General features: G+C 43.7%; 1 protein-coding gene across 2 annotated transcripts in view; it reads left to right on the forward strand.

Annotated features, from left to right (window-relative positions):
• The window catches only part of LOC109768074 (polyubiquitin 11-like), a 183,676-nt gene that overhangs the window by 144,716 nt on the left and 11,215 nt on the right, over window positions 1-27,745 (forward strand). Inside the window, exon 2 of one of the 2 annotated variants that reach the window (XM_073505264.1) lies at window positions 7,361-7,368. The exons of the other annotated variant lie outside the window; for it this stretch is intronic. Within the exon in view, the coding sequence (XP_073361365.1) occupies window positions 7,361-7,368 (8 nt within the window). The remainder of the gene's footprint in view (window positions 1-7,360; window positions 7,369-27,745) is intronic. 2 annotated transcript variants of the gene reach the window in all.

A 27,745-nucleotide genomic window follows, 5' to 3' on the forward strand; every position in this document is an offset into this window, starting at 1 on the left:
AGTTACTAACACTTAGCAACCGAACCGGTATCTAATACCCTGGTGCTACTAGGAGTACTAGTAAAGTACACATTCATATAATGTATATCCAATATACTTCTGTCGACCTTGCCTGCCTTCTCATCTACCAAGTATCTAGGGTAGTTTTGCTTCAGTGACCGTTCCCCTCATTACAGAAGCACTTAGTCTCGGATTTGGGTTCAACCTTGGGATTCTTCACTAGAGCAGCAAATGATTTGCTGTTTCATGAAGTGTCCCTTTTGCCCTTGCCCTTCTAGAAACTAGTGGTTTTACTAACCATCAACAATTGATGCTCCTTCTTGATTTCTACTTCCGCGGTGTCAAACATCGTGAGTTGCTCAAGGATCATCACATCTATCCCTGATATGTTATAGTTCATCACGAAGCTCTAATAGCTTGGTGGCAGTGACTATGGAGAACCATCACTATCTCATCTGGGAGATTAACTCCCACTCGATTCAAGTGATTGTAGTACTCAGACAATCTGAGCACATGCTCAATGATTGAGCTTTTCTCCCTTAGTTAGTTTGCAGGCTGAAGAAACTTGCCAGAGGTCTCATACCTCTTGACGTGAGCACTAGTCCGAAATCCCAATTTCAGTCTTCGGAACATCTCATATGTTCTGCAACGTTTCAAAAACCGTCTTTGGTGCCACAATTATAAACCGTTAGCATTACGCACTGAACTCTCATGTAGTCATCAAAACGTGTATGTCAGATGTTCCGCAACATCTACAGATGACGCTGAGGCCAGCACACCGAGCCGTGCATTAAGGACATAAGCCTTCTGTGCAGCAATGAGGACAATCCTCAGTTTACAGACCCAGTCCGCATAATTGCTACTACCAACTTTCAACTAAATTTTCTCTAGGAACATATCTTAACCAGTAGAACTAAAGCGCAAGCTATGACATAATTTGCAAATGCCCTTTTGACTATGTTCATGATAATGAAGTTCATCTGATTATGAACTCCCACTCAGATAGACATCCCTCTAGTCATCTAAGTGAAACATGATCCGAGTTTAACTAGGCCGTGTCCGATCATCACGTGAGACGGACTAGTCAAGATCGGTGAACATCTCCATGTTGATCGTATCTTCTATACGACTCATGCTCGAACTTTCGGTCCTCCGTGTTCCGAGGCCATGTCTGTACATGCTAGGCTCGTCAAGTCAACCTAAGTGTATTGCGTGTGTTCCGAGGCCATGTCTGTACATGCTAGGCTCGTCAACACCCGTTGTATTCGAACGTTAGAATCTATCACACCCGATCATCACGTGGTGCTTCGAAACAACGAACCTTCGCAATGGTGCACAGTTAGGGTGAACACTTTCTTGAAATTATTATAAGGGATCATCTTACTTACTACCGTCGTTCTAAGCAAATAAGATGCAAAAATATGATAAACATCACATGCAATCAAATAGTGACATGATATGGCCAATATCATCATGCTCCTTTGATCTCCATCTTCGGGGCACCATGATCATCTTCGTCACCGGCATGACACCATGATCTCCATCATCATGCTCTCCATCATTGTGTCTTCATGAAGTCGTCACGCCAACGATTACTTCTACTTCTATGGCTAACGCGTTTAGCAACAGAGTAAAGTAATTTACATGGCGTTATTCAATGACACGCAGGTCATGCAAAATAATAAAGACAACTCCTATGGCTCTGCCGGTTGTCATACTCATCGACATGCAAGTCGTGATTCCTATTACAAGAATATGATCAATCTCATACATCATATATATCATTCATCACATCTTCTGGCCATATCACATCACATAGCACTTGCTGCAAAAACAAGTTAGACGTCCTCTAATTGTTGTTGCAAGTTTTTACGTGGTTTGTAGGTTTCTAGCAAGAACGTTTCTTACCTACGTATGACCACAACATGATTTGCCAATTTCTATTTACCCTTCATAAGGACCCTTTTCATCGAATCCGTTCCGACTAAAGTAGGAGAGACAGACACCCGCTAGCCACCTTATGCAACTTGTGCATGTCAGTCGGTGGAACCTGTCTCACATAAGTGTACGTGTAAGGTCGGTCCGGGCCGCTTCATCCTACAATGCCGCCGAAACAAGAAAAGACTAGTAGCGGCAAGAAGAATTGGCAAACTCAACGCCCACAACTGCTTTGTGTTCTACTCGTGCATAGTAACTACGCATAGACCTGGCTCATGATGCCACTGTTGGGAATCGTAGCATAATTTAAAATTTTCCTACGCTCACCAAGATGCATCTATGGAGTCTACTAGCAACGAGGGGAAAGGAGTGCATCTACATACCCTTGTAGATCGCGAGCGGAAGCGTTCCAATGAACGTGGATGACGGAGTCGTACTCGCCGTGATCCAAATCACCGATGACCGAGTGCCGAACGGACGGCACCTCCGCGTTCAACACACGTACGGTGCAGCGACGTCTCCTCCTTCTTGATCCAGCAAGGGGGAAGGAGAGGTTGATGGAGATCCAGCAGCACGACGGCGTGGTGGTGGATGTAGCGGGTCTCCGGCAGGGCTTCGCCGAGCTTCTGCGTGAGAGAGAGAGGTGTTGCAGGGGAGGAGGGAGGCGCCCAAGGCTGTGTGTTTGCTGCCCTCCCTCCCCCCCCACTATTTATAGGACCCCTGGGGGGGCGCCAGCCCTTGGGAGATCAGATCTCCAAGGTGGGCGGCGGCCAAGTGGGGGGAAGGGGTGCCTTGCCCCCCAAGGCAAGGGGGAAGCTCCCCCCCCCCCCCCCGAGGGTTCCCAACCCTAGGCGCATGGGGGGAGGCCCAAGGGGGGCGCCCCAGCCCACTAAGGGCTGGTTCCCTTCCACTTTCAGCCCACGGGGCCCTCCGGGATAGGTGGCCCCACCCGATGGACCCCCGGGACCCTTCCGGTGGTCCCGATACAATACCGGTAACCCCCAAAACTTTCCCGGTGTCCGAAACTGGACTTCCTATATATAATTCTTCACCTCCGGACCATTCCGGAACCTCTCGTGACGTCCGGGATCTCATCCGGGACTCCGAACAACTTTCGGGTTTCCGCATACATATATCTCTACAACCCTAGCGTCACCGGACCTTAAGTGTGTAGACCCTACGGGTTCGGGAGACATGCAGACATGACCGAGATGCCTCTCCGGTCAATAACCAACAGCGGGATCTGGATACCCATGTTGGCTCCCACATGTTCCACGATGATCTCATCGGATGAACCACGGTGTCGAGGATTCAATCAATCCGTATGCAATTCCCTTTGTCAAACGGTATGTTACTTGCCCGAGATTCGATCGTCGGTATCCCAATACCTTGTTCAATCTCGTTACCGTCAAGTCTCTTTACTCGTACCGCAATGCATGATCCCGTGACTAACGCCTTAGTCACATTGAGCTCATTATGATGATGCATTACCGAGTGGGCCTAGAGATACCTCTCCGTCACACGGAGTGACAAATCCCAGTCTCGATCCGTGCCAACCCAACAGACACTTTCGGAGATACCTGTAGTGCACCTTTATAGTCACCCAGTTACGTTGTGACGTTTGGCACACCCAAAGCACTCCTACGGTATCCGGGAGTTGCACGATCTCATGGTCTAAGGAAAAGATACTTGACATTGGAAAAGCTCTAGCAAACGAAACTACACGATCTTTTATGCTATGCTTAGGATTGGGTCTTGTCCATCACATCATTCTCCTAATGATGTGATCCCGTTATCAATGACATCCAATGTCCATAGTCAGGAAACCATGACTATCTGTTGATCAACGAGCTAGTCAACTAGAGGCTTACTAGGGACAGGTTGTGGTCTATGTATTCACACATGTATTTCGATTTCCGGACAATACAATTATAGCATGAATAATAGACAATTACCATGAACAAAGAAATATAATAATAACCATTTATTATTGCCTCTAGGGCATATTTCCAACACTAGCCTCCCTAGAACCCCGCCGCTCCTTCCCAGTGACCGGAGCCCCGAGCCCAGCTCCGACCGAAACCCACCTCTGCCGAAGCCCAAGCCATCATCGCCTCGATCCTCCCCGACATGCGCTAAGCTCCTGGATCGAAGCGCCTCTCCGCGCTGAGCTCGTCGGTAGGCGGAGCGTCGCCGGAGGCCCTCTGTGGCGCCGGCAATCGCCGCCCGACGCCGGCGGCTTCCCTCTGCCTCGCGGGCGTGCGCGGTGGAGAAGAAGACGACCGCGTCGCCCAGCCAGCTGGTTGTAGGCCCCGCGGACCCCACTCGTCAGCCCCTCAGCCGTTGACCCCGCACCCTGCTGATGTGGATAAGTGGACACGGCTTTTGCCCGTGTACGCTTTCATCCAAGGAAAGCGTATTTTCCCTCTGCTTTGTCTCAGAGTACGTTTTCTTTTATTGAAAGCGTATTTCCCTCTGTTTCCGCATAGAATGCGTTTTCCTTGTCAGAAAGCGTATTTCTAAATTTGCGCCTCTGCCTTATCCACTCAGGGACCTATTTGTGGTGATATTTTTGCAGAATAGTCCGTAAACTTCAACTCTTCATAACTTTTCAACCGTAGCTCCAATCGAGGTGAAATCAACGCTCACTTCTTCGTCTCATCGAGTCCGAACTTTTGGTTCCATTTTCAGTATGGTCTGACATACTGGAAATGACCATTTTGCCTTTGCCCCTAATCAGCCCCCTCTGAGAGAGAATCTTTCCGGCGATTCCTTCCGCGATCTTTCCGCACTTCTCCCCCGTGCATTCTTCCTCCCCAGGCAAGCCACAACCACCATTTGCATGATAGCCATGCAGAAGCATTGGTCTTCAACTTGAACCTTTAATAACTGTCTGTTTGTTTTCCTTCTTGTATCGGTATTTCGGTTATGTTTATGGATCGGTATTTACCGTGATGCTATGTTTTCTTGCACTCTGTTATTTTGTTCTTTGTGTTAGTATTACTTTGGCCATGCTTGGTAATAGTACATGTTGGTGATGGTCTTCGGTGCATGACTATCCTCTGTTCCGAGTACCGTTGTTATGCATGTTCCTTTTCACCCAGTTGGTTAATTGCTTGCATGGTAGTTTATCGTTATGTTCTTGCATGGTATTTATTGTTGATGCTAGTAGTCATGTTATGCTATGAGTAGTGTTCTAGTTGTCATATTCATGCTCATCATTATGCCATGCTCAGTAGATATGATTCATTGTTGATATGGTTAAATGTTGTTGTTATGCTCGTAATTATGATGCACCCCCATGCTTATGTTGATATCATCTTCATGCATTCTAGTTGCATCATGTTACTTTTATCATGGCTCAGCATATTGCATTCAGGTTTAACCGGATTAAATTGAACTTGAACAACTGTTAGAGCCACGCTTGCCTTATGGGAAGGCCCTAACTGGGTCTATTGTCATGCCTCTCACCGGTGCCTCCCGCGAGGGAAGGTTATGCGCGGGCGCTACCTTGGCCAGGTAGGACAGCATATACCTTGTGTTCTCGTTTTTCTTTTTTGATCCTTGTCCCCGTTTGGGACCGTTTTGCCACGACAGTGGCCGTTGGTGCCTTTGGTAGGCACGGGGCCACCCAGGACCTAGCCCAAAGGGGAGTTGGTCGGAGTGGCCGGGAGAGTTTCATGGCAGTAGGACGGTTTTGTCGGAACGCTTTGGTCCACCCGAATGGTAGTGCGAGGCCAGGGTTCCGTGGTGTGGGTACTGTGTGCTAACCTCTGTAGAGTGTGTGTGTGTTAAATCTATCGATAGCCGCGCCCGCGGATATGGGCCCATTTCGTGTCGGTCACATTATGGGTCAACAGTAATAATAATAATTTTCTTAATAACAACCCTGGTTCTATGATGAAAGAAGTTGGTTGATATTTATGTGATCGTGAGAGGATCACTGGGATATCATGAATACCAACTTGTTGGATATTTGTGGTGTTATGCGAAAGTAAAGGGTAAAGGTCACGCTCCTTGTGGTCATAAATGATTACTACGGTATTGTTAATACCAAGCTTTATTGGATCCTAAGATGATCGTGTAATGTCAGCGATGGTAAGTGATACATGTGATGGTTACAAGGTAACCCGAGCAGAGTAAGTTGGTGCATGATAGTTTCATCATGTTGCATGCTAGTCTCATCATGTTCATATGTTTATGCCATGCTCGTATTGTTCTAGTTATATCATGTTGTACATCCCATGTTGTTCTGATAGTTCGTGTTCATCATTGCTTAATAACCTATAATTGCCATGCTGTTGTTTGTCTTGATTGCTTTGGTTGATGTGAGCTTGCAAGTACATTCAATGTACTGACCTGGCGTGTCAAGCCAGTTTGCAGGTCATGCCGGATTTGATTGCTTGTTTGCCGTGGATTCCTTGTTTGCGATCTAGGATAAGCGTTCCAGCCAAAGTCCCTGCGGAGTGTAGTTCACCACCGTTGTCGCTTTTCCGCTACCAGTAGTCATTCCGCTGCATCGTGTTGTTCTGCTGCTTGCATGGAGCAACCGTGGCAGGCGTAGCGTCGCCGTGCCGATGTAACCCCCTTGTACCCATATAGATTGCAATAAAGAGCTGGTTTGCTCTATGCTAAGCAGTGCCATATTCCAGAAGACTTCTCCTCGATCTCTGGGCTGAAATACGGGGCGTTTCGGTTTCTCTGAGCCGGGGTGCCACATAGAGGGCCTTATTGAGTCTGAAGACTTTGTCAGGATGCTTTGGATCTTCAAAACCTGGGGGTTGAGCAACATATACTTCTTCCTCAAGCTTACCATTGAGGAATGCACTTTTCACATCCATTTGATATAAAGTGATATCATGATGGTTAGCATAAGATGGTAATATGCGAATAGCCTCAAGTCTAGCAACAGGTGCAAAAGTTTCATCGAAATCAATTCCTTCAACCTGTGTGTAGCCTTGAGCTACAAGCCGTGCCTTATTCCTCACCACAAGGCCATTTTTATCTTGCTTGTTGCGGTAGATCCACTTTGTGCCAATGATACTGTGCTTGCAAGGATCTGGACGTTTGACCAGTTCCCAGACATTGTTGAGCTCGAATTGATGTAATTCTTCTTGCATAGCTTGAATCCACTCAGGCTCCAGAAATGCTTCATCTACCTTACTGGGCTCTGTGATAGAGACAAAAGCAAAGTGCCCACAAAAGTTAGACAAATGTGGAGCTTTTGAGCGTGTGAGAGGACCTGGTGCTTCAATGTCATCGATGATTCTCTCAATTTGCACTTCGTTTACAACGCGAGGATGAGCGGGTTGTCGTCGAGGAATTTGATCAGCATTTTCTTCAGGACCATTTTCCTCAGCACCATTCTCTTCAGGTGCATCAGCTCGACGTTCTTCATGATCTGGAATGAATTCTTCAGTAGATTCTTCGGTAGGAATGATATCGTCAGTAGCCTTGAACTTGATAGATTCCTCAGGTGCTGGTTCATCTATCACAGAAGGTAGGTGCTCTCTTTGCGAGCCATTAGCTTCATCGAACTGCACATCTACAGTTTCAACAACTTTGTGGTGAACGTTGTTGAAGACTCTGTAGGTGTGCGAGTCCTTTCCGTAACCAAGCATAAAACCCTCATGTGCTTTCGATGCAAATTTAGAGTTGTGATGAGGATCTCTAATCCAGCATTTAGCACTGAAGACTTTGAAATAACTCACATTGGGTTTCTTGTCAGTGAGGAGTTCATAAGCAGTCTACTTGAAGAATTTGTGAAGATATACCATGTTGATGATGTGGCACGCAGTATCAATTGCCTCAATCCAGAAGCGACGAGGCGTCTTGTATTCATCAAGCATAGTGCGAGCCATCTCAACAAGAGTCCTGTTCTTGCGCTCCACGACGCCATTCTGCTGAGGAGTATAAGGAGCAGATAACTCATGAGTAATACCAAGTTCATCAAGATAGTCATCAAGACCAGAATTCTTAAACTCAGTTCCATTGACACTTCTGATGCGCTTGATCTTCACGCCAAAGTTGGTTGAAGCCCTCGAGGAAAATCGTTTGAAGACTTCCTGCACCTCATGTTTGTAAGTGACAATATGCACCCATGTGTAACGAGAGTAATCATCAACAATAACAAAGCCATAGAGAGATGCATCATTTGTGACTGTTGAGTAATGATTAGGACCAAAGAGATCCATGTGAAGCAATTCAAATGGACGAGTAGTAGTCATGATAGTCTTTGCTGGATGCTTGGCCTTGGTCATCTTTCCAGCTTCACAGGCTCCGCATAAGTGATCCTTGAGGAATTTGACATTCTCAATGCCAATGACATGCTTCTTCTTCGCAAGCGTGTGCAAATTCCTCATGCCTGCATGACCAAGTCGTCGATGCAATAGCCAGCCTTCTGAAGCTTTTGCAAGTAAGCATACGGCAGGTTGTGGTCCTGTAGAGAAATCAACAATATACAAGTCCCCTCTCCTAAAGCCTTCGAAGACTTTGGATTGGTCAGCTTCCATGATCACAACACAACGATACTTCCCAAAGACAACAACCATATCAAGATCACAAAGCATTGAGATAGACATGAGGTTGTATCCTAAGGACTCGACAAGCATGACTTTGTCCATGTGTCGATCCTTTGAGATTGCAACCTTACCTAGACCCAATACCTGACTTTTGCCTTTGTCAGCGAAGATGATATGCTTCAGATGCGATGGAGATAAGGGAGCATCCATCAAAAGATTCTTGTCACCAGTCATGTGATTTGTACATCCACTATCGTGGACCCACTCATTGGCTTTGGGTTGATCATCCTGCAGATGAATTAGTGCAGCTTACGAACTCATATACTTCATCAGTGAACAATATGACATCAATTCATCAGATCAATTTCATCAAGCAATAGAACAGATAAAACAGTATGAGGACGTGAGAAATGAAAGTTCATTTCTTCATGATTAGCCTGCGTCCTTTCAGGCAATTTCAGGTCTCCAGCAATTTCTTCAGACGTTTAAGCACGTCTGGAGACCTGACCCTGCATAAGAGATTAGTTCTTTTTCTTCACCACCCACATCTGAAGGGGTGGCAAAGAGTTCATCACTCTGCGAGCTCCATATGAGAAAGGTGGCATAGAAGCCAGTCCACTTTGTTTCACATAAGAGGAGTTAGGGTAAGCATATGAATAAGCAGAGAAATTCTTCGAGGACTTATGAACATAATGATTAGAAGAATAGTGCTCATATTCATAGCCCTTAGCTCTTCCCTGTGAAAGAGAGTTGTTAGCACGATGATGTTCATATGAGGACTTTGATCCTTTTGAGGAATTTGATCCACGTGAGGAGTATGGCCCATATGAGGACTTGGATCCATATGAAGAATTTGGTCCAGATGAAAAATTTGATCTGGGGTTCCCTTTCTTCACAGAAGGTGTCATGAGGACATTCACCTGAAGACTTTCAAGGCACTTTTTGGGAACCCAGATTTTCTTCATAGGAGAACCGTTCCTGCAGTTAGTTCCAACATATCTAGCAAATACTTCACCATTCCGATTTTTGAACAGTTTATAGTTGGAGTCAAATGACTCATCAGAAGAATGAGGAGATTCACATGTAAAGCCATATAAATTGGATGGATCAACTGGAGGTCCCTTTGCAGCAACCCATGATGTTTTGGGGTACTGCTCAGGCTTCCAATATGTACCATCAGCATTGAGTTTCCTCTCAAAGGCAATACCCTCTTTCCTAGGGTTCCTGTTGAGGATCTGCTTTTTAAGCACATCACAAAGAGTCTGATGCCCTTTGAGGCTTTTTTACATGCATGCCATGTACAATTCCTTCAGCCCTGCATCATCAGTGATACTAGCAATGTCCTCAGATGAGGAATTAGTGATAGCAGAGACAGGTGAAGAATTTGTAGCATTAGAAGCATTTGAGCATTCAGGAGAAGAATTAGCATATTCACGTTCAATGCACTTCAAACATGGAGGAACAAATTCTTCCTGAGCAGCACTGACTTGTTGAGCAAGTAATGAATCGCGCTCCTTCTGAAGATCTTCATGACTCACTCTTAGCTTTTCAAGATCTTGCTTTCTTTGAAGAAATTCATAAGAAAGCTTCTCATGATCAGATCAGAGAGTGTTATGATGACCTTGAAGGTTGTCATACTTAGTATGAAGTCTCTGAAGACTTTCAGCCAAAGCTTTCGACTGATCCATTTCTTCACCCAACATATCATCGCTCTTACTTAGCATGTATTGAACTTTTTCTAAAGCTCTTTGTTGTTTAGCAGCAAGGGAAGGAAGTTTGACATAACTAGGTCCAAATTCATCACCAGATTCATCATCACTGGATTCGAATAGATAGCATTCAGTTACCTTTGCACCATTTGCCATAAGGCATGGTGAAGAAGATGATGATTCTGGTTCGAATGTCATAGCTTTTAGAGATTCCTTGAAGTCCTCAAACCAAGGATCATGACGGGTTAGATGACCTTCATAGACCTCAGAGAGACGGTCCCAGATAAGCTTTGCATGATCGAGATGCATGATGTTCCTGAACTGATTTTGAGACAGACAGGAGCAGATGACATCCTTTGCCGTGAGGTTGAGAAGAGTGTACTTGCGAATGTCATCAGCTTCCGCCATCTTGCACAGATCAGTAAGACCAATCTCAGTGACGGTCCACAACTCGCTGTTCATCGACATGAGGCGCTTCTTCATCATGGCCTTCCACTTGGGATACTCGTGACCGTCAAATATGGGGCATGACACAGTCTTCATTCCTGTGGTCGACATAACTAAAACTCCAGGCGGTTAAACCAAAATCACACAGAACAAGGGATACCTTGCTCTGATACCAATTGAAAGTGTGTTATATCTACTAGAGGGGGGTGAATAGGCGATTTTTATGAATTCTTCACTGAGGAATTCCAGGGTGAGGAAATTCCTAAGCGAAGAACTACTTGCAGCGGAATAAGTACTCAGATGTAAACATAACAGAACACAAGCATGGTCATCATGATGAAATGAAGACAAGCACAGAGTACGGAAAGCGTAATCACAGGATAACACAGGATGAAGACAAACAGACTGAAGAAATTGAACTGAGGGAATTGATAAAGTATTCAGTCAAAATATTCAAACAGATATGAACAAGCACACAACAACAGAAATGAGGAAATGAAAGAGTTGAGGAATTAGAACCAGTAGGCTTGGTGAAGACAATGATTTGGTAGACCAGTTCCAACTGTTGTGACAGTTGTACGTCTGGTTGGAGCGGCTAGGTATTTAAACCTGAGGACACACAGTTCCGGACAAACAGTCCTCACCGTATTCTCCTTGAGCTAAGGTCACACAGACCTCGCCCAATCACTCGTGGTAAGTCTTCAGGTGACTTCCAAACCTTCACAAACCCGGTCACTCGGCGATCCACAATTCCCTCTTGGATGCTCTAGACAATGACGCCTAACCATCTGGAAGACGCACAGTCTTCAAAGGTAACAAGCGTCGGATCTACGCAAGATCAATCTCTTCAGTGATGCTCAATCACTTTGGGTTTGTAGGTGTTTGGGTTTGGGTTTTCCTCACTCGATGATTTTCGCTCAAAGTCCTCGGAGGATGGGATTCTCTCAAATGACAAGTGTCAGTTTCTCTCGGAGCAGCCGACCAGCTAGTGGTTGTAGGGGGCGGCTATTTATAGCCTAGGGAGCAGCCCGACATGATAAGACATAAATGCCTTTCAATAATATGACCGTTAGGTGGATAGGTATTTTGGGACAGCTGGCGCATAGCACAGCAACGGTCGGAAATTTGAGGTTCAAAATCCTCAGGGCTATCATGTTCCTCACTGTGTAGGCAATCCGTACTGGCGAATTCCTAACTCCTCAGTCAGAACAAATTCCTCAGAGACCATAAGAACTTCGTCTCTGTCACTGAAGAATATGACTGAACTGTATGAGATTTCCAATGGCTTCACTCGAAGGGATTGGTAGGTGTAGGATTTTGAGTTGAGCATCACATGGAAATTTTCCTTAGTATTTCCTCGACCCTCTTTAACAGTACGGTGTTTCCTATGACTCAAGAAAGAGAAAAAGAAACTAAGAAAACAAAAGTCTTCATGCTTCATGTTCCTCGAATGAATACCAAGTCTTCAAGGTCACACTAATTTCTTCACTTTCAAAGTATTCAGAAAGTCTTCAGAAATCGAAAGTCTTCGGTCGAAGAACTTCATTTTTAGGGGTCGACTTTCTCTGTAAATATCAAACTCCTTGTAGACTTATAGACCTATGTACACTCACAAACGCATCAGTCCCTTAACCTATAAGTCTTCAATACACCAAAATCACTAAGGAGCACTAGATGCACTTACGGTTGGCTGGTTGCTGGGCTGGCGCGGTGGTGGAGTCTTCACGAAGGTCTGCATGCCACCACGCAGGTGCTTGCTGGGTCGGCGTAGAGGCCGCATGCTGCCACGCAGGTGCCTGCCCACCTGGTTGGGCTAGCAGCTGCACGGAGACGGCGGTGGTGTCTTGGCAGACGCGGGCCTGGCCGCGGCCCCGTAAGTGTCCTCGGCAAGGGCCTTGCCGGGGCCCCGGCAAGGGCCTTGCTGCGGCACCGTGGTCGTCCCCGGCAAGGGTCTCGCCGGGGGTCTCATGGGTCTCCTCGGCAAGGATCTCGCCGAGGGTCGTCGTCTTCTGGTCCTCATCTGATCTTGTGTATTTATGATCTTCACAAAGATCTACATGCCACCACGGAGGTGCCTCCCGAGCCTTGGTCCCAATGTGGTTGATGGCGTTGGAACCCTTGGGCTCAAGGGAGGCGTGCTCCGTTGGCGTCAGGCAAGTTTCCCCTGCAAGGCTCTTGCCGGGGCCGCAGAGGCTGCCCCGGCAAGGGTCTTACCGGGGGAGTCCACCTCGCCTCTTTGCTCTTTGTGTCTTTGGTCTTGGCGTTGCCTTGGCTGTCTTGTGCTCCGGCTTCCCTCCTCTGCCATGCTAAGTGTAGCCGCGGGCGCGGCTCTGACTACCGTGCACAAGTAAAGGGATCAAAAGGAGAGCCCCTACTTTTGTACACCGACAGTTTCATAGCTCTACAGTTAGCATAATTCACCAAAATTCAGAAAACATTAAGAAGCCCGCAAATTTATGATTTGTATGAGAGTACAAAGGTCAAAGTCAGTTACCATCTTGATATCCATCCCATGTCTGCCAGAATGGTGTAGCTTATCTAGACATACAAATGTCTTCACCTGAACACAAACGACAAAACTCATCGGGTTTATTCAGGTAAATAAGTTAAGTTTCCAAACAATAAGATCAAACACTTTGCAATACCTTCTCCAAAGATTTCCCACTCACAACTAAAATAAATTATTGGAAGGTGTTTTTACAGAATATAATGTTAACAGTGATAAAAACAACTTTGCTTATGTATACCCATTCTATCAAACCTTAATGAATAACTAAATTAGAATTATGAAGGGCTTGACTCGCTCCCCCAACTTATATGGGGGGCGGGGTGAGGGGGGGGGGGGGCAATAGCCCCCATCCATCCACCCACCCACATTTGTTCAATGTTGAGTACATCTATCTTATAATATCATTTGTATCATATAATCACATAGATACGATATATTATTTGATATATAATTTTATTATTATTATTTGATAACTATGCCATTGTAATGATATTCATAATATTCAATATATACCGACAGAAGTATTTATTTATCCATTGTAGTTGCAAGGTCTATTGTACCCGATTCACACTAAGTCGACCTTCGAAATGTTAGGGCGGGTTCTCGTGCTAATTGCACATGGATTCCTCCCGTGGTACGTTGTCGTGGGGCACTGCCGGCCATGCATGCACTGAAGTAGCTGATCTACAATGACGTGTGTGGCTTCCTTGGGTCCATGAATTATAGTCATGAGAGCTGTGTCAATGATAAACTGCTACAGAGGATGACTGTTTTTTTTTGAAAAGAAGGTTATCCCCCGGCCTCTGCATCAGAATGATGCATGCGGCCATTTTATTAATAAGCAAACTGTTCAACAAAGTCTCCAAGTCTCAAAAAGCAAAAGGGCTCACAAAGAGCTAAAAATATGAAAACGGGATAGTCACAACCGGCGGAATAAAGATAGATAGGAAACTAAACACCTATCCTATTACATGACCGCCATCCAAACTGGTTGAAGATAGCCCGCGCTACCGTCTCCCAACGGATAGACCCAGTAACCATACGCTCTCTGGCATCTGTCGGAGTGAGTAGCGACCACATACGGATCAATGTAGTGGCCCGGAAAATAACCTGCAAGAAATGAATATGTGTTGTTCTGTTAAAAATCAAATCGTTCCTGCAGTTCCATATAGCCCATAATAAAGCACATACTCCTACATGGATATGTTTCGCTATTTCTGTCTCAACTACATTTAGACACGTCCCAAATAACGTGTGGATGCTATTTGAAGGAGTAATGTTAAATGCTATATGAATAGACCGCCATAAAATTTTGGCCATTGGGCAATCAAGAAAGAGGTGTTTGATAGATTCATCATGATCACAGAAGCTACATCTTCGAGATCCTGTCTAGTTACGTTTTGCCAAATTGTCCTTAGTGAGAATGACTTGTTTGTGGTCAAACCACATGAACACTTTAATTTTTAAAGGAACTTTGATTTTCCAAATATGCACAGATCGAGGGATAGAGTCAGAGTTGATAATACCCAAATACATGGATTTTACCGAAAACACTACATTCTTGGTTAGTTTCAAGTGCAACTGATCTGATTGTTGAGAAAGCTGAACATCCATCAATCTTCTCACAAGATGGAGCCAAGCTTCCTAACGGTTTCCCTCTAAAGTCCCCCTGAATTGAATATTAAGAGGATTGACTATAATACTGTTGCAACGTAAGCATCTCTACGCTGAACAATATTATGGAGAGAAGGATATTGGATAGCTAGAGGCGTCTCCCCTAGCCACGTATCCTTCCAGAATCTCATAGAAGTACCATTACCAACGACAAATTTTTTCCTATGGAAGAAGGTTGATTTCACTCTCATCAGTCCTTTCCAAAACGGTGACTCGGTTGGTCTGACCATCACCTGGGATAAGGTTTTAGAATGAAGGTACTTATTACGCAGAATCCGGACCCATGTGGCCTCAGTCTCTACAGATAGTTTGTACAACCACTTGCTGAAAAGGCATCTGTTCTGCACCTCTAAATTTTCAATGCCAAGACCACCTTGGTCTTCTGGCCTACAAATAATATCCCATTTAGCAAGTCTGTATTTTCGTTTTAACTCATCACTCTGCCAGAAAAAATGCGATCGATAGAAGTCTAGTCTTTTTCGAACCCCTACTGGTACCTCGAAGAAGGACAAGAGAAACATTGGCATACTCGTGAGCACCGAATTGATGAGAATTAGTCGGCCTCCATATGACATAAATTTTCCCTTCCAGCAGCCTAGTTTCTTTTCAAATCGATCTTCAATGCACATCCATTCTTTGTTAGAGAGCTTGCGATGGTGAATTGGTATGACCAAATAAGTAAAAGGCAACGAACCCAACCCACATCCAAACAGTTGTTTCTAAACTTCTTGTTCGTCTTTAGCTCTCCCAAAGCAGAACAATTCACTTTTATGGAATTTAATCTTTAACCCCGACAACTGCTCAAATAAGCACAACACGAGCTTCATATTTCTTGCTTTTTCCAGATCATGCTCCATGAAGATGATAGTATCATCGTCGTACTGTAGAATGGAAACTCCTCCATCCACTAGATGCGGGACGAGAGCACCTACTTGGCCATTTTCTTTAGCTCTTCCTATCAGAATTGTCAACATGTCCACTACTATGTTGAACAAGATAGGTGACATTTGGGTCTTCCTGTCTTAGACCTTTGTGTGTCTGGAAATAATGACATATGTCATCATTCACTTTGATTCCGACACTGCCTTTTAGCGTGAAAGAATCTACCTGCTTTCTCCAGGACTGGTCGAATCCTTTCATCCGTAAGGCCTGCTGTAGAAATGGCCACTTAACCTTATCGTACGCTTTCTGAAAATCCACCATAAAAACCCACCCCATCTAGTCTTTTTGTGTGGATTTCATGGAGCTTTCATGTAGGACCACAACCCCTTCAAGGATGTTTCTGTCCGGCATGAAGGCTGTTTGAGATGGCTGCACCACACTGTGTGCAATCTGCGTCAGCCTGTTAGTCCCCACCTTGGTGAAGATTTTAAAGTTGACATTAAGAAGACATATCGGTTGGAACTGCTCAATCCGCCCCGCCTCTGTCTTCTTAGGGAGAAAAGTTATCTTTCCGAAATTAAGTGAAATAACTGCAAATGCCCAGAAAACAAATCATGGAACATTGAAAGAAAATCACCCTTAATAATATGCCAGCACATTTTATAAAATTCAGCCGGAAAGCCATCCGGGACAGGAGATTTATTATTCTTCATCTGTGAAATCGCCACAAACACCTCTTTCTCCGAAAACGGGGCGGTCAAGATTTCATTCTCATCCGTCGCAAGTTGAGCAACCCTTGACTCGTCTAAGGACACAAAACTATCCTTAGGAACCCCAAACAGTTGGTTGTAATAATTGGTGACTGTGTATCCGGTTTGCATAGTTGCCTGATGCCTGGATGGAGCGCTGAGTTCCGAGCTCTCTGCATGTGTTCGGAGGACGCCACAATTGTTGAGGTAGCCAAATTTCTGCGGATTTTCTCGCCGCATGGCTTCTGCGAGTATATTTATGGCTTATAGGATCGGTACTAGATGATCTGGAGTAAGAAATATATTAAAACAATCTAATATCTAAAATATGCAATCAATCTAATTGATAATCGAGTGCGGCACGGAGATTCAAATCCATGGGGGGGGGGGGGGGGGGCACACTCTATGGAAGTGGGGGAGAAACTTCGGACCAACGTCGTAGGACTAACCACTCTAATACTATGTGAAAATTAGGAAAATCATGATATTTCTATGTTGTTTTGATCTGACCCTCATAGGGATGTGTATAGGCATGTGGCGGACAAACTTGGAAAGTAAAAAACCTAGACTTGCGATGCAAGAAAATGTTATATCTCTATAATATTCTAATCTATCACTTCGTAATTTAATCACCACTGTGTACACACATATGTATTCTAAGTTCCTAACAGGAACTTGCCCAGATCTGCTAGAATTTGTACCTACGGCAGCTAAGGGTCTGCATAAACATGGTTAAATAAGTTGGAATGCCAAGAAGGCTGGATTTAGTTAAATAATCGCGGTTAGCTATTGAGAAGGGAAAAGGTAAAGAAAACAAAGGAAAAGGATTCTGAAAAGACGCTATGACTACTTGAGCAATGTATTTCACATATCAGTTCAGGCAGTGGGTAACAAAGCAATTTGACAGAGACACTTGACCTCCCTGAATCAGTTCAATCCAGTGACGCATGGAGGGAACCAAAAATTGGATGCTTTTGGGAAGCTCTTTGACGGGGCATGGAACATGGAACCACACGCTACGTACCGGAGTAGCTGCTTTGTCTGCTCGATCCATGGTGGCCCGCCGTCACACTCCACAGCGCCGTCGGCCATGTCCCGTCGTGTCCACTCGGAGTCGTAGGTGATTTGTTACGCTTTCCTTGGTCACCACAGGCAGACTCATCCAACCTAGCAGCCAAATATGGGTGCGTTGGAGCCCTATATTTTTAATAGTGTCAGAATGGTATCTTAAAGTTTTCGAATTTCAAAAATAATTCCACATGTTCATATAGATGTATGTTAAACACGGACATATTCTGATGATGAAATAAGTAATCATGCAAGTTACACACAAATGACAAAATCGTGATTTTGGCAAGATGAAAAGTGCATGTATTATCCACTATTTAGAAATCGTCATTTTGTCTTTTTTATAGCTCACATGTTTACTTATTTCAGCACCAAAATTTACACATGTGTAATATCCATCCATATGATCATGTAGAATTATTTTCGGCACTTTTTGAAATTTTAAATGTAATTTTTAAACTATTTAAAATAAAGTATATGGTGGTGACCGTATTGTGATAGCTTCTCATGCAAAACTGGTCGTATGTATTAGTTTCCTAAGATTACTAGTAAGATGCCCGTGCTACACCAGGAACGGCCTAAAACAGAAAAACAACAAGAGAAAAAGAAATATCGATGATTTTTAGCATTGCATATAAATCAGTTAACCCATTTCCTTTGTCATAAATCTACAGGCTACTCAAGCACCAATTGGTGCTTACGCTGTTATTATTGCCCCCTTTGAATTAGTTAGTGATGCCTATGCTCCATGTCCACGGGTGCCAAACTTGAGCGAGCCGTGGCAAGGGGAGATGTGACGGCGATGGTGGGGCGGTAGGCTCGCGGCAATGCGGTGAGTGCTGGGCAACATCGCTGGGAGCAGGACGGGGGCCGGATGTGCCACGGAACGAGAAACTTGAGGTGTTTTCGGTACGGTTGTGGAGGGATGATGAAACAATCCTCGTTCGATCATGCGGTTGGCGCAGTGACCGAACGGCGCAACACGCTGGTCGACCAATGGCTAGCACTGGCCAAAACCTAATGAGACATTTTGAAACAAGACAAATTCTGAAAACAACCAAAATAGTAGCATGAATTTCAAATCAACCATGGACGATGGATCCATGCACGGGTAGAATTGCTTTTCTCTATAGATACAAACATTAGTGTGTGTATTGTATACATTGTTTATCAAATCGGAAATGTATGATACACTTGTCATCGACAAAGGAAAAGTACCAGCATGTAAATCTTGGCATCTTCTCTCCTCTGCCAGGAAGAGGTACCAGCATGAGGATTAGCCTCTACGCTGACGATGCTGTGATCTTCGCCAACCCGATTAAAGAGGAGGTAGATTCGCTGCTGCATCTGCTCAAATTGTTCGGGGATGCCTCTGGTCTTCATCTCAATCAAAGTAAATCCTCGGTGGCCACGATTAGGTGCAGCAATGTAGACATCGCCGACGTACTGCATAGTTTTGGCGGCTCCATAGTGGATTTTCCAATGACATACCTAGGCCTCCCGGTTTCCACTCGTAGAATTCGCTTAGTGCACCTTCAATTCCTCCTTGATAGAATTAGGGCTCGCCTCGCGGGATGGAAGGGTAGGCTTATAAACCTTGCTGGTCGAAGAGTCCTAGTTCGTAGTGTGCTGTCAGCACTACCAACATTTGCGATGACGGTGCTGCGGCTCCCAAAGAAGCTTCTGAAGGATATGACAAGGCCAGACGGCGATTTCTCTGGGCACACGATGAAGATTTGTCGGGTGGCAAGTGCAAAATCAATTGGAAAATTGTTTGCTCTCCCACCCAAAAGAGCGGCCTGGGCATTCAGGACCTTCATCTATTCGGCAGAGCACTACGTCTCCGATGGCTTTGGCTGGAATGGATGCAGCCGAACAGTCCATGGAAAGCTTTCCCAATTCCGTGTGACAACACTGACCGGGCCCTCTTCACTCAAGCCACGAGGATTGCCATCGGTGATGGCAAGACGGCGAAAATTTGGACTTGTCACTGGTTGGGAAATGAACCGCTCTGTCAAACCTTCCCAATGTTGTTCAAACGATCTAGAAGCAAGCTTAAAACCATGGCTGAGGCTCTGCAAAACGACAACTGGATCCGTAGCCTTGGCTGTAGGAGATATGCCCTAGAGGCAATAATAAATGATATTATTTATCTCCGAGTTCATATTATGTTTATGTTCCATGCTATAACTGCAATGATTCTCGAGTCTGCAATATCCACGAGGCTCGGAGGAAGACTCATATGCACGTGTGGAATAATAAACGGTAAGAAGTATTCCTAGTCTAGCCTCTAAGACTAGCTCAAGTGTTGCATGATGGTTCTGTTTTCCTGATCATGGGCATGTCTATGCCAGCAACTTTGAGGGCACAATGTTAAGAGAACATTTGTGTTGAATCGACCCGGATTGATGTTATGCTATGAGATACATTCGTCACAAGTTAATGGTTTATAACACAGAGATAGTTAATGTTTGCATAATTCCTTAGACCATGAGAGTATCGAGTTTCTTCATGCTTGCTTCATGAACTTTGGGGTTTGTTAAACGTCATCCGTAACTGGATGGCTATTACGGCGGCTTACGGGTTCATGGGAAAGTATGTTAAGTAACTTGATAGCTCGAGATTGGGATTTGCTCCTCCGACGATGGAGAGATATACTCGGGCCCTCTCGGTGTTACGGTGTCCATCATCGTCTGGCCAGACACTTTGTGATTTGATCACGGGGATGCCGGAACACGAAACGAGAAAAGAGAACAAAACCGGTAACGAGGTAACTTGCATAGTGGACAAAGTGTTGGCCCACGGGGATGCAATAAATCTCACCTCAGGTGTTTGTGATATATCGTGAAGCAACAGGAATAGCTCACCTCAACTAGAGGTTCACTCGAATATTCATTCGTGTGGGTATAGGGGTCAATATGGGTGTCCACGGCTCCGATGTTGACCATTGATCGGAAGGGGTTCCAGGTCATGTCTATACTTCACCGAACCTATAGGGTCACACGCTTAAGGGTCATCTATCTGCTGAATACTAGACAGGGAGTCTGAGAGAAAATCACCGAAAAAGTTTCGGACACCGAAAAGTTTCGGACAGCAGAATCGTACCGCAGAGAGAGGTCACCGGATGAGTTTCGGTGAAACCGAAAAAGTTGTTTCGGGGTATGCCATTGAGTCAAGATGGTTTTGGCACATGCCTGATAATTCTTGGAGAGTGCCAGAATCATTCTGAAAACTTTTTGGAATTTTCAGAAATAAAAACCGAAAATGTTTCGGAGCTGCCGGTACCGCTTTGGCTGTTTTTCGCAGATGAAATTCACTAATCTGAAATTGTTTCAGAACGAATCCAAAATCATTTTAGTGGGTACTTGAATTATTCTAAGACCCACAGAAATATTTTCGGATTTAGTGGACGCGAAAAATTGTCTTCATGAATAGTGAAAACGCATTCTTGTTTGCTTTTCGCAGATGAAAATCACTAAACCGAAATTGTTTCGGAACGCGTTGAAAATTATTTTAGTGGGTACTGGAAATGTTCTGAGCCCACATAAATATTTTCAGTTCGAACGGACGCTGAAAAATGTCGTCATGAATAGTGAAAGTGCTTTTTGCTTGGCTTCTTGGAGAAGCCACCTTGAGGGCCTTTTTGGTATTTCCCCCCTTGGCTTCTTGGAGAAGCCACCCTTTGGCTTGGCCTATAAATAGGGGTGGACGGGGCTGCCTAAAGGATCATCCCTTCTCACATACAAGTGCCATGCATGATCTGGCTTCTCTCTCCCTCCCAGCGAAATAGTTTCGTAGAGCCGAAAGGCTGTCTGGGTTCCGGTGGGAACTAGTTCTGAACGGCGAAGCCCTGCCGGATAGATGACACCGTATGTGTGCAACTCTGTAGAGATATCGTAGTTTCGGTCTTAGTTCGTGAGTGCCTCCCGAAGGGCTGTCCGTGTGACCGTCCGAGTTTCGAAGGTCCTCCCGAAGGGCTGTCCGAGTGACCGTTCGAGTTTCGAAGGTCCTCCCGAAGGGCTGTCCGCGACACCGTCCGGGGGGCTATTAGACCGCCTCCCGGAGGGCTGTCTGAGGAGCAGATGAGGGTATACATCCTCGCGGTTGGGATGTTGTAAATCCTAGCTGCGGGGATCTGCACCGCCGATCGTCATCGACTCTACTTCCCGCTGCGCTACGAGTCGGTAACGAAAAAGATCAAACCTTGTATGCAGTCTCCATAGTGGTCCTGGGCTGGTGCGTGGGTTGGAATTTTTTTGTTTTCTGCTGTGTTACTCTACAGTGGCATCAAGAGCCGTGCTATGCGTAGATGCAGGTTTCGATCTAGAATACATGGAGATGTATGGGTATTGCATAATATAATTAGGTAGTAGATGAGATCTATTGCTGAAAATTATTTATGCGGGTGACAGATGAAATCTGTTACCCGACGTTCTTGTTGCTTCCCTAGAATTTGCGTTTGCTCAATCTCGAGACAGCATGGTGGAATTTGACAAAGTTCTGGCAATCCGTGATCCTGATTGATCATGGAAGTGCTATCAGTTCTTTGGGTTCTGCCGTAGTCAAAAGAAAGATGAAATTCGCAGATGAAAGGGCATTGCAGATATTATCTGCACGGGGGTCATGCGTATGACGAAGTTTAGTATGGGGCTCGAGATTTAATTATCTCGTGTTTCATACACCCCGAGATGTTAATGTAGCAACTTGAATAACCATACTTGATGATAAAACGTTGGTAGCTGCGGTTTAAGTCAAAACCTTAAAAGCCACGTAAAATAAAATTTTGCATAAACCTATTAGAGGCGTCTAACTTGGTTTTGCAGGATGTGCATGTGATGTGGTATAGCAGTGCTCATACTAATTCGATTATGTATGAGATGACTATATGATGTAATTTGATTAACATGACCTGCGTGTCATGATTCGGCATGATGGCTGGAGCCATATGATTGCACTTTAATGACCTGCGTGTCAACCTTGTTGTAATGCATTATTTTGTTAGCTATAGAGATAGCAATATTATCTCGTGCATCAACAAGGTGGTGGCAATCTTCGTGAAGGTGAACACCGACGCGAATGCCGAAGACGAAGAAATGAAATACTTCTCCGTCAGAAAGGGCTATACCATATCATGCTATTATGAATTGCCTGAGATGTTTATCCCTTATGATGCACCCTTCTTGATTGCGCAGTAGTTGCTTTTATTAGGGTGATCTCTCACTTAAAATATCAAGTAGTTAGTGTTCTCCCAAGTGTAGCACCGTCACGGCACCTATCTTTTCGGGGTGCGCCATGGATGCATGGGTACGAACAATTAGAGAAGTGTGAGGCGGGTGAGGTCAGACCTTGCAGCAAGATCACTTGGTTGTCTTGACGTTCATGGCAGGATCGTCCTGAGCTCGGAACACACGCATCAAAAGATGAGCAAGAGTCACATAGAGATGTGATCGGCAAGTTGGCCTACCGATTAAAATTCCCGTTATGAGATGATGATTCTATGGCGATGAATTGAAGTCTGGATCTTGTATCACTCAAAATTAATTGTGAGAGATATTGATTTGAGTGGGAGCACGCTATTGAATTAACATGTTTAATTCTCAGTGCAATTAATTATGAACACTGTCTAAGTGTTTCTTGCATAATAGTTGTAGAATAATGGCTCACATTTCCACCTTCCCTATTAAAATTGAATAGCTGTTAAATATCTGGTTAAAACTTTACGATTGGTAACGTAATATGAGGATTGTCCTCAAAAGTGCCGAGAAGGACTTTGTCCTATCGCATGCTTTCCGTATCCTCCCGCTAATGCTATGGATCATATGACTCTCGTCCTTCGATCCAAAAGCTAGAATTATGTTATGGTCAAGTGGAATATGTTTGCTTCCATGAAACTCAAACTTCAAAAGTTGGGATAGTTATATGATATTCATGGAACTGAAAATTATTTTCAGATACAAACAAAGCAATGTTTGTTTGCAAGTATTAGTAAAAGTGTTTACTATGCATTTGACTGTTAGGAAAGGGATCCAGAAGAACGCCTGTCATATAATGAAAGGTGAATAAAACAACAACTTAAAGAGAAAGGAAGTGTCCAAAGGGTGTTAGTATGACTTACACGCCTAGGAAGTCCGGGGCTAATGACACTCTTAAGTTGGGTGCTTCTTTTGCGAGTAGGAGAAATACTAAAAGTTAAACTGTTAGAAGTATAAAGGCAGAAAGAAAGATGACTGGAATATCCAGCTCATGTATGAATGTCATACAAGTTTTTGATGTATAGTAGGTTGGTCAAAAGATATAGTTCTTGGGAATTATGGTTAAACATGTTAATCACTAATTCTTGGGTATTGTGAGTTAATCACAAAGATACCCGCTCGATTGCATTCTGTTGCGAATCAATGTAAGAGCTACTATGGCCTAAAAAGACTAGCCAGAAATGAGGTTAAGGTATACACAGGGAACATAGTAAATGTTACTATACCTTCCATCGGTGTATTGACGTTTGTATCTATTTTCATAATTCATTTAGAGCTTTACAAACTCTAGCCCATTGCATAAGGTATCTTGCAAGAAGGTTGTTCATAAGAGAACTTTTTATGTTCGATGTTATGAATAACACAAGGGACATACTTTCATTATGAATGAGATGTATGTTATGAATATTGATAATAATACAATACCTCTTGGTTTACTTTCATAATTCATTTTAGAGTTTCATACACTCTAGCCCATTGCACAATGTTTGTTGCAAAAGAGTTGTTCATAAAAACAACAATTGTTGTTAAGTATTATGAATAACATAAGGGCCATACTTCCATCATCGATGGGACGTATGTTATGAATATTGAGGGTAATATGATACATCCATAACACTGACGCTAAATGTCGCAAGACTAAAAGAATACCACACAAGTGTGGCACTACATTTGGTCACATTGGAGAAACCCGCATGGAAAATTCCATTATGATGGATTTTGAAGTCTTTTTGATTTTGAATCATCTGACACTTGCAACTTTCCTCCGAAAAGTGAAGTGACTAAAATACCGTTCACAGGCCATAAGGAACGAACAACAAACTTATTAGTGATCATACATTTGATGTGTGTAGTCCGATAAGTGTTGTTAGTGGTGGATTTATTTATCTTCAGAAATGACTCAAGTAGATATATGGATATTTACTTGATGAGACGTAAGTCTGGATCTTTTGAAATCATTCGAAAGGTTCTCAAAAATGAAGTAGAAGTTACTGTAACAAGAAAATTATGTTTCTGCAATTTGATTGCACAAAGGGATATTTGAGTTACATGTTTAGCGAATGTCTGATGAGTTGTGAAAGGGGTTTCATAACTTGCACCTCCCGGAACACCACTGCAAGTGGAAAGTCCGTGGAGATGTAATCAAACCATTTATGACATGGTAAGGTCAAAGATGACATAAACAAATTTGCCATTATCCCTTTTAAAGTGATGCTTTAGAGACTGCGGCTTTTACACTGAAAAGAGTTACATCGGGTCTGTTGAAATGAAGCCATGGTATGGTACGCCCAACCATGTTATATCTTTTCATAACATTTGGAATATGGGGCTTGTGTAAAAGGTTACAAACCTATTCCAAATCAGACAAGTGCTACTTTGTAGGTTATACCAAAATGTTGGGTATTCCTCCCTCACTATACCGAGGCAAATAGTTTTGCCGCGAAATGGTGTGCTTTTAAAGAGAATGGTTCTTTCAAAAAGGTGAGTGGGAGAATAGTGCAACTTGACGAGATAAACAGTATCTACGTCATTAGATCAAAGGAAAGAGACCTTGGAAGTAATTCCAGAGTTTCCTAGTGCGACTGATACGGAAGTCTCTACAATAAAATGTATGAACTTCGGTCGAACTTGTAGCTGAACCACGTAGGCAAGGCTCGTGCAAACCTCTCAGGTGCACAAATGAGATATTGTTGTTAGACAATATTATACCTACGATACACAAGGAAGCGTTGATGGGCCCTGACTCCGGAATTGGCTAAATGCCAATACAACCCGAGTTAGTTTCCATATAAGTGATTCAAGATTAAAACCTTGATACACCTTTCGGAAGACTTAGAGTCTAACGAATATTTATGGAACTTAAAACTGATACGGATAAAATGTTTTATCCATAAAGCTCGACTTGTTGAAATAACAAGTTCAAGAGTTGACTACGATGAGGTTGTTTTCATCATAGCGATGCTTAAAGTCGGTTCGGGTTGAACTAGCAATTAATACATATTTCAATCATGAGATATGAAACATGGATGACAATAGGATTTCCATCTGATGGAAATGAAAGCTAGGCAATGGACAGAAGAGAGCAAAATGGAGTTGGAATCTTCGTGTTTTGATGAAATGGTCAAAGGGGTTTTGACTTCATCAATGGGTAACGAAGATGCTTGTAATTCAAGAAAGTAAGTGGGAGCATAATAATATTTCTAAAAACCTTGTGTGCTTGACACATTGTTAATTGGAAATAAATTTCTTGACACGAATTAGGACTTCATTTGAAAATAGTTTTTTGATGAAGTGCTTAGGCTAAATAGCCTCAATATTAGGCATAATGATCTATGGAGATAGATTTACCTAATAGGGCTAAGCAATGAATACATATTGACAAGGTGCTAAAACCTTTTAGCATTTAAAACCGCCAGGGAGTGATTCTTGCCGGAGTCACATGGAAGAGTTTTTTGCAAGACTCGGTGTCCCAAAACACTGATGAGCAAAATACATGTTGCAGATTCCACACACTATTGTGTTTGGATTAATCATGTATTCCATGGTATGTTAAACAACCAGATACGTCCGATACTCCCAAGGTGTTGCGAGTATGGATACTAATGTGATCAAAGTACTGATCATGGGACAACAGTGAAAGATGTCATTGAGTACTAGAGTAAGTACTGATGATATATTTTCTCGCAAGCGGGGATCATGAAGAGTTCATTGTAAAATGTTACATCGATATAGTCTTCATCTTTTCTCCATGCGATTTTCGATTTAAGTTAAGGGTTTTGTGTAATACACAATATGGTGGCACATTAGTTGGAAATTGTTCCAAACAAGTTACCGTGGCGAATTCTATAACAGAGGCGAAGTATGTGGCCGCTTTAGAAGCGACAAAGACAAAGATGTTGAATCATATAGTTCATTCATGAACTTAGTATGGTTCCAAGAAGGCTTTGGTCAATGGGACACTATTGCAGATAGTTGCTCCATAACTCAGTCTCAGGAATCAGGTTTCGACCAATGATTCACATATATACAAAGCCAAGTCCACACAAAATATGAATTTTGTGAAAGCATGAAAATGTGAGGATATGCAGAGATACACATGGAGCTGAAGTTGTCAGATCCGATGGACATCAGGCTATACCACATGCGAAGCATTTTTTACACCAGTATGCCATAGGTGTAAAGTGCATTAGCATTAACTAGATTATTGACTCTAGTGCAAGTGGGAGTCTGTAGGAGATATGCCCTAGAGGCAATAATAAATGATATTATTTATCTCCGAGTTCATATTATGTTTATGTTTCATGCTATAACTGCAATGATTCTCGAGTCTGCAATATCCACGAGGCTCGGAGGAAGACTCATATGCACGTGTGGAATAATAAACGGTAAGAAGTATTCCTAGTCTGGCCTCTAAGACTAGCTCAAGTGTTGCATGATGGTTCTGTTTTCCTGATCATGGGCATGTCTATGCCAGCAACTTTGAGGGCACAATGTTAAGAGAACATTTGTGTTGAATCGACCCGGATTGATGTTATGCTATGAGATACATTCGTCATAAGTTAATGGTTTATAACACAGAGATAGTTAATGTTTGCATAATTCCTTAGACCATGAGAGTATCGAGTTTCTTCATGCTTGCTTCATGAACTTTGGGGTTTGTTAAACGTCATCCGTAACTGGATGGCTATTACGGCGGCTTACGGGTTCATGGGAAAGTATGTTAAGTAACTTGATAGCTCGAGATTGGGATTTGCTCCTCCGACGATGGAGAGATATACTCGGGCCCTCTCAGTGTTACGGTGTCCATCATCGTCTGGCCAGACACTTTGTGATTTGATCACGGGGATGCCGGAACACGAAACGAGAAAAGAGAACAAAACCGGTAACGAGGTAACTTGCATAGTGGACAAAATGTTGGCCCACGGGGATGCAATAAATCTCACCTCAGGTGTTTGTGATATATCGTGAAGCAACAGGAATAGCTCACCTCAACTAG

The sequence above is a fragment of the Aegilops tauschii genome, chromosome 7 (assembly GCF_002575655.3).
Source record: "Aegilops tauschii subsp. strangulata cultivar AL8/78 chromosome 7, Aet v6.0, whole genome shotgun sequence".
NCBI lineage: Eukaryota > Viridiplantae > Streptophyta > Magnoliopsida > Poales > Poaceae > Aegilops > Aegilops tauschii.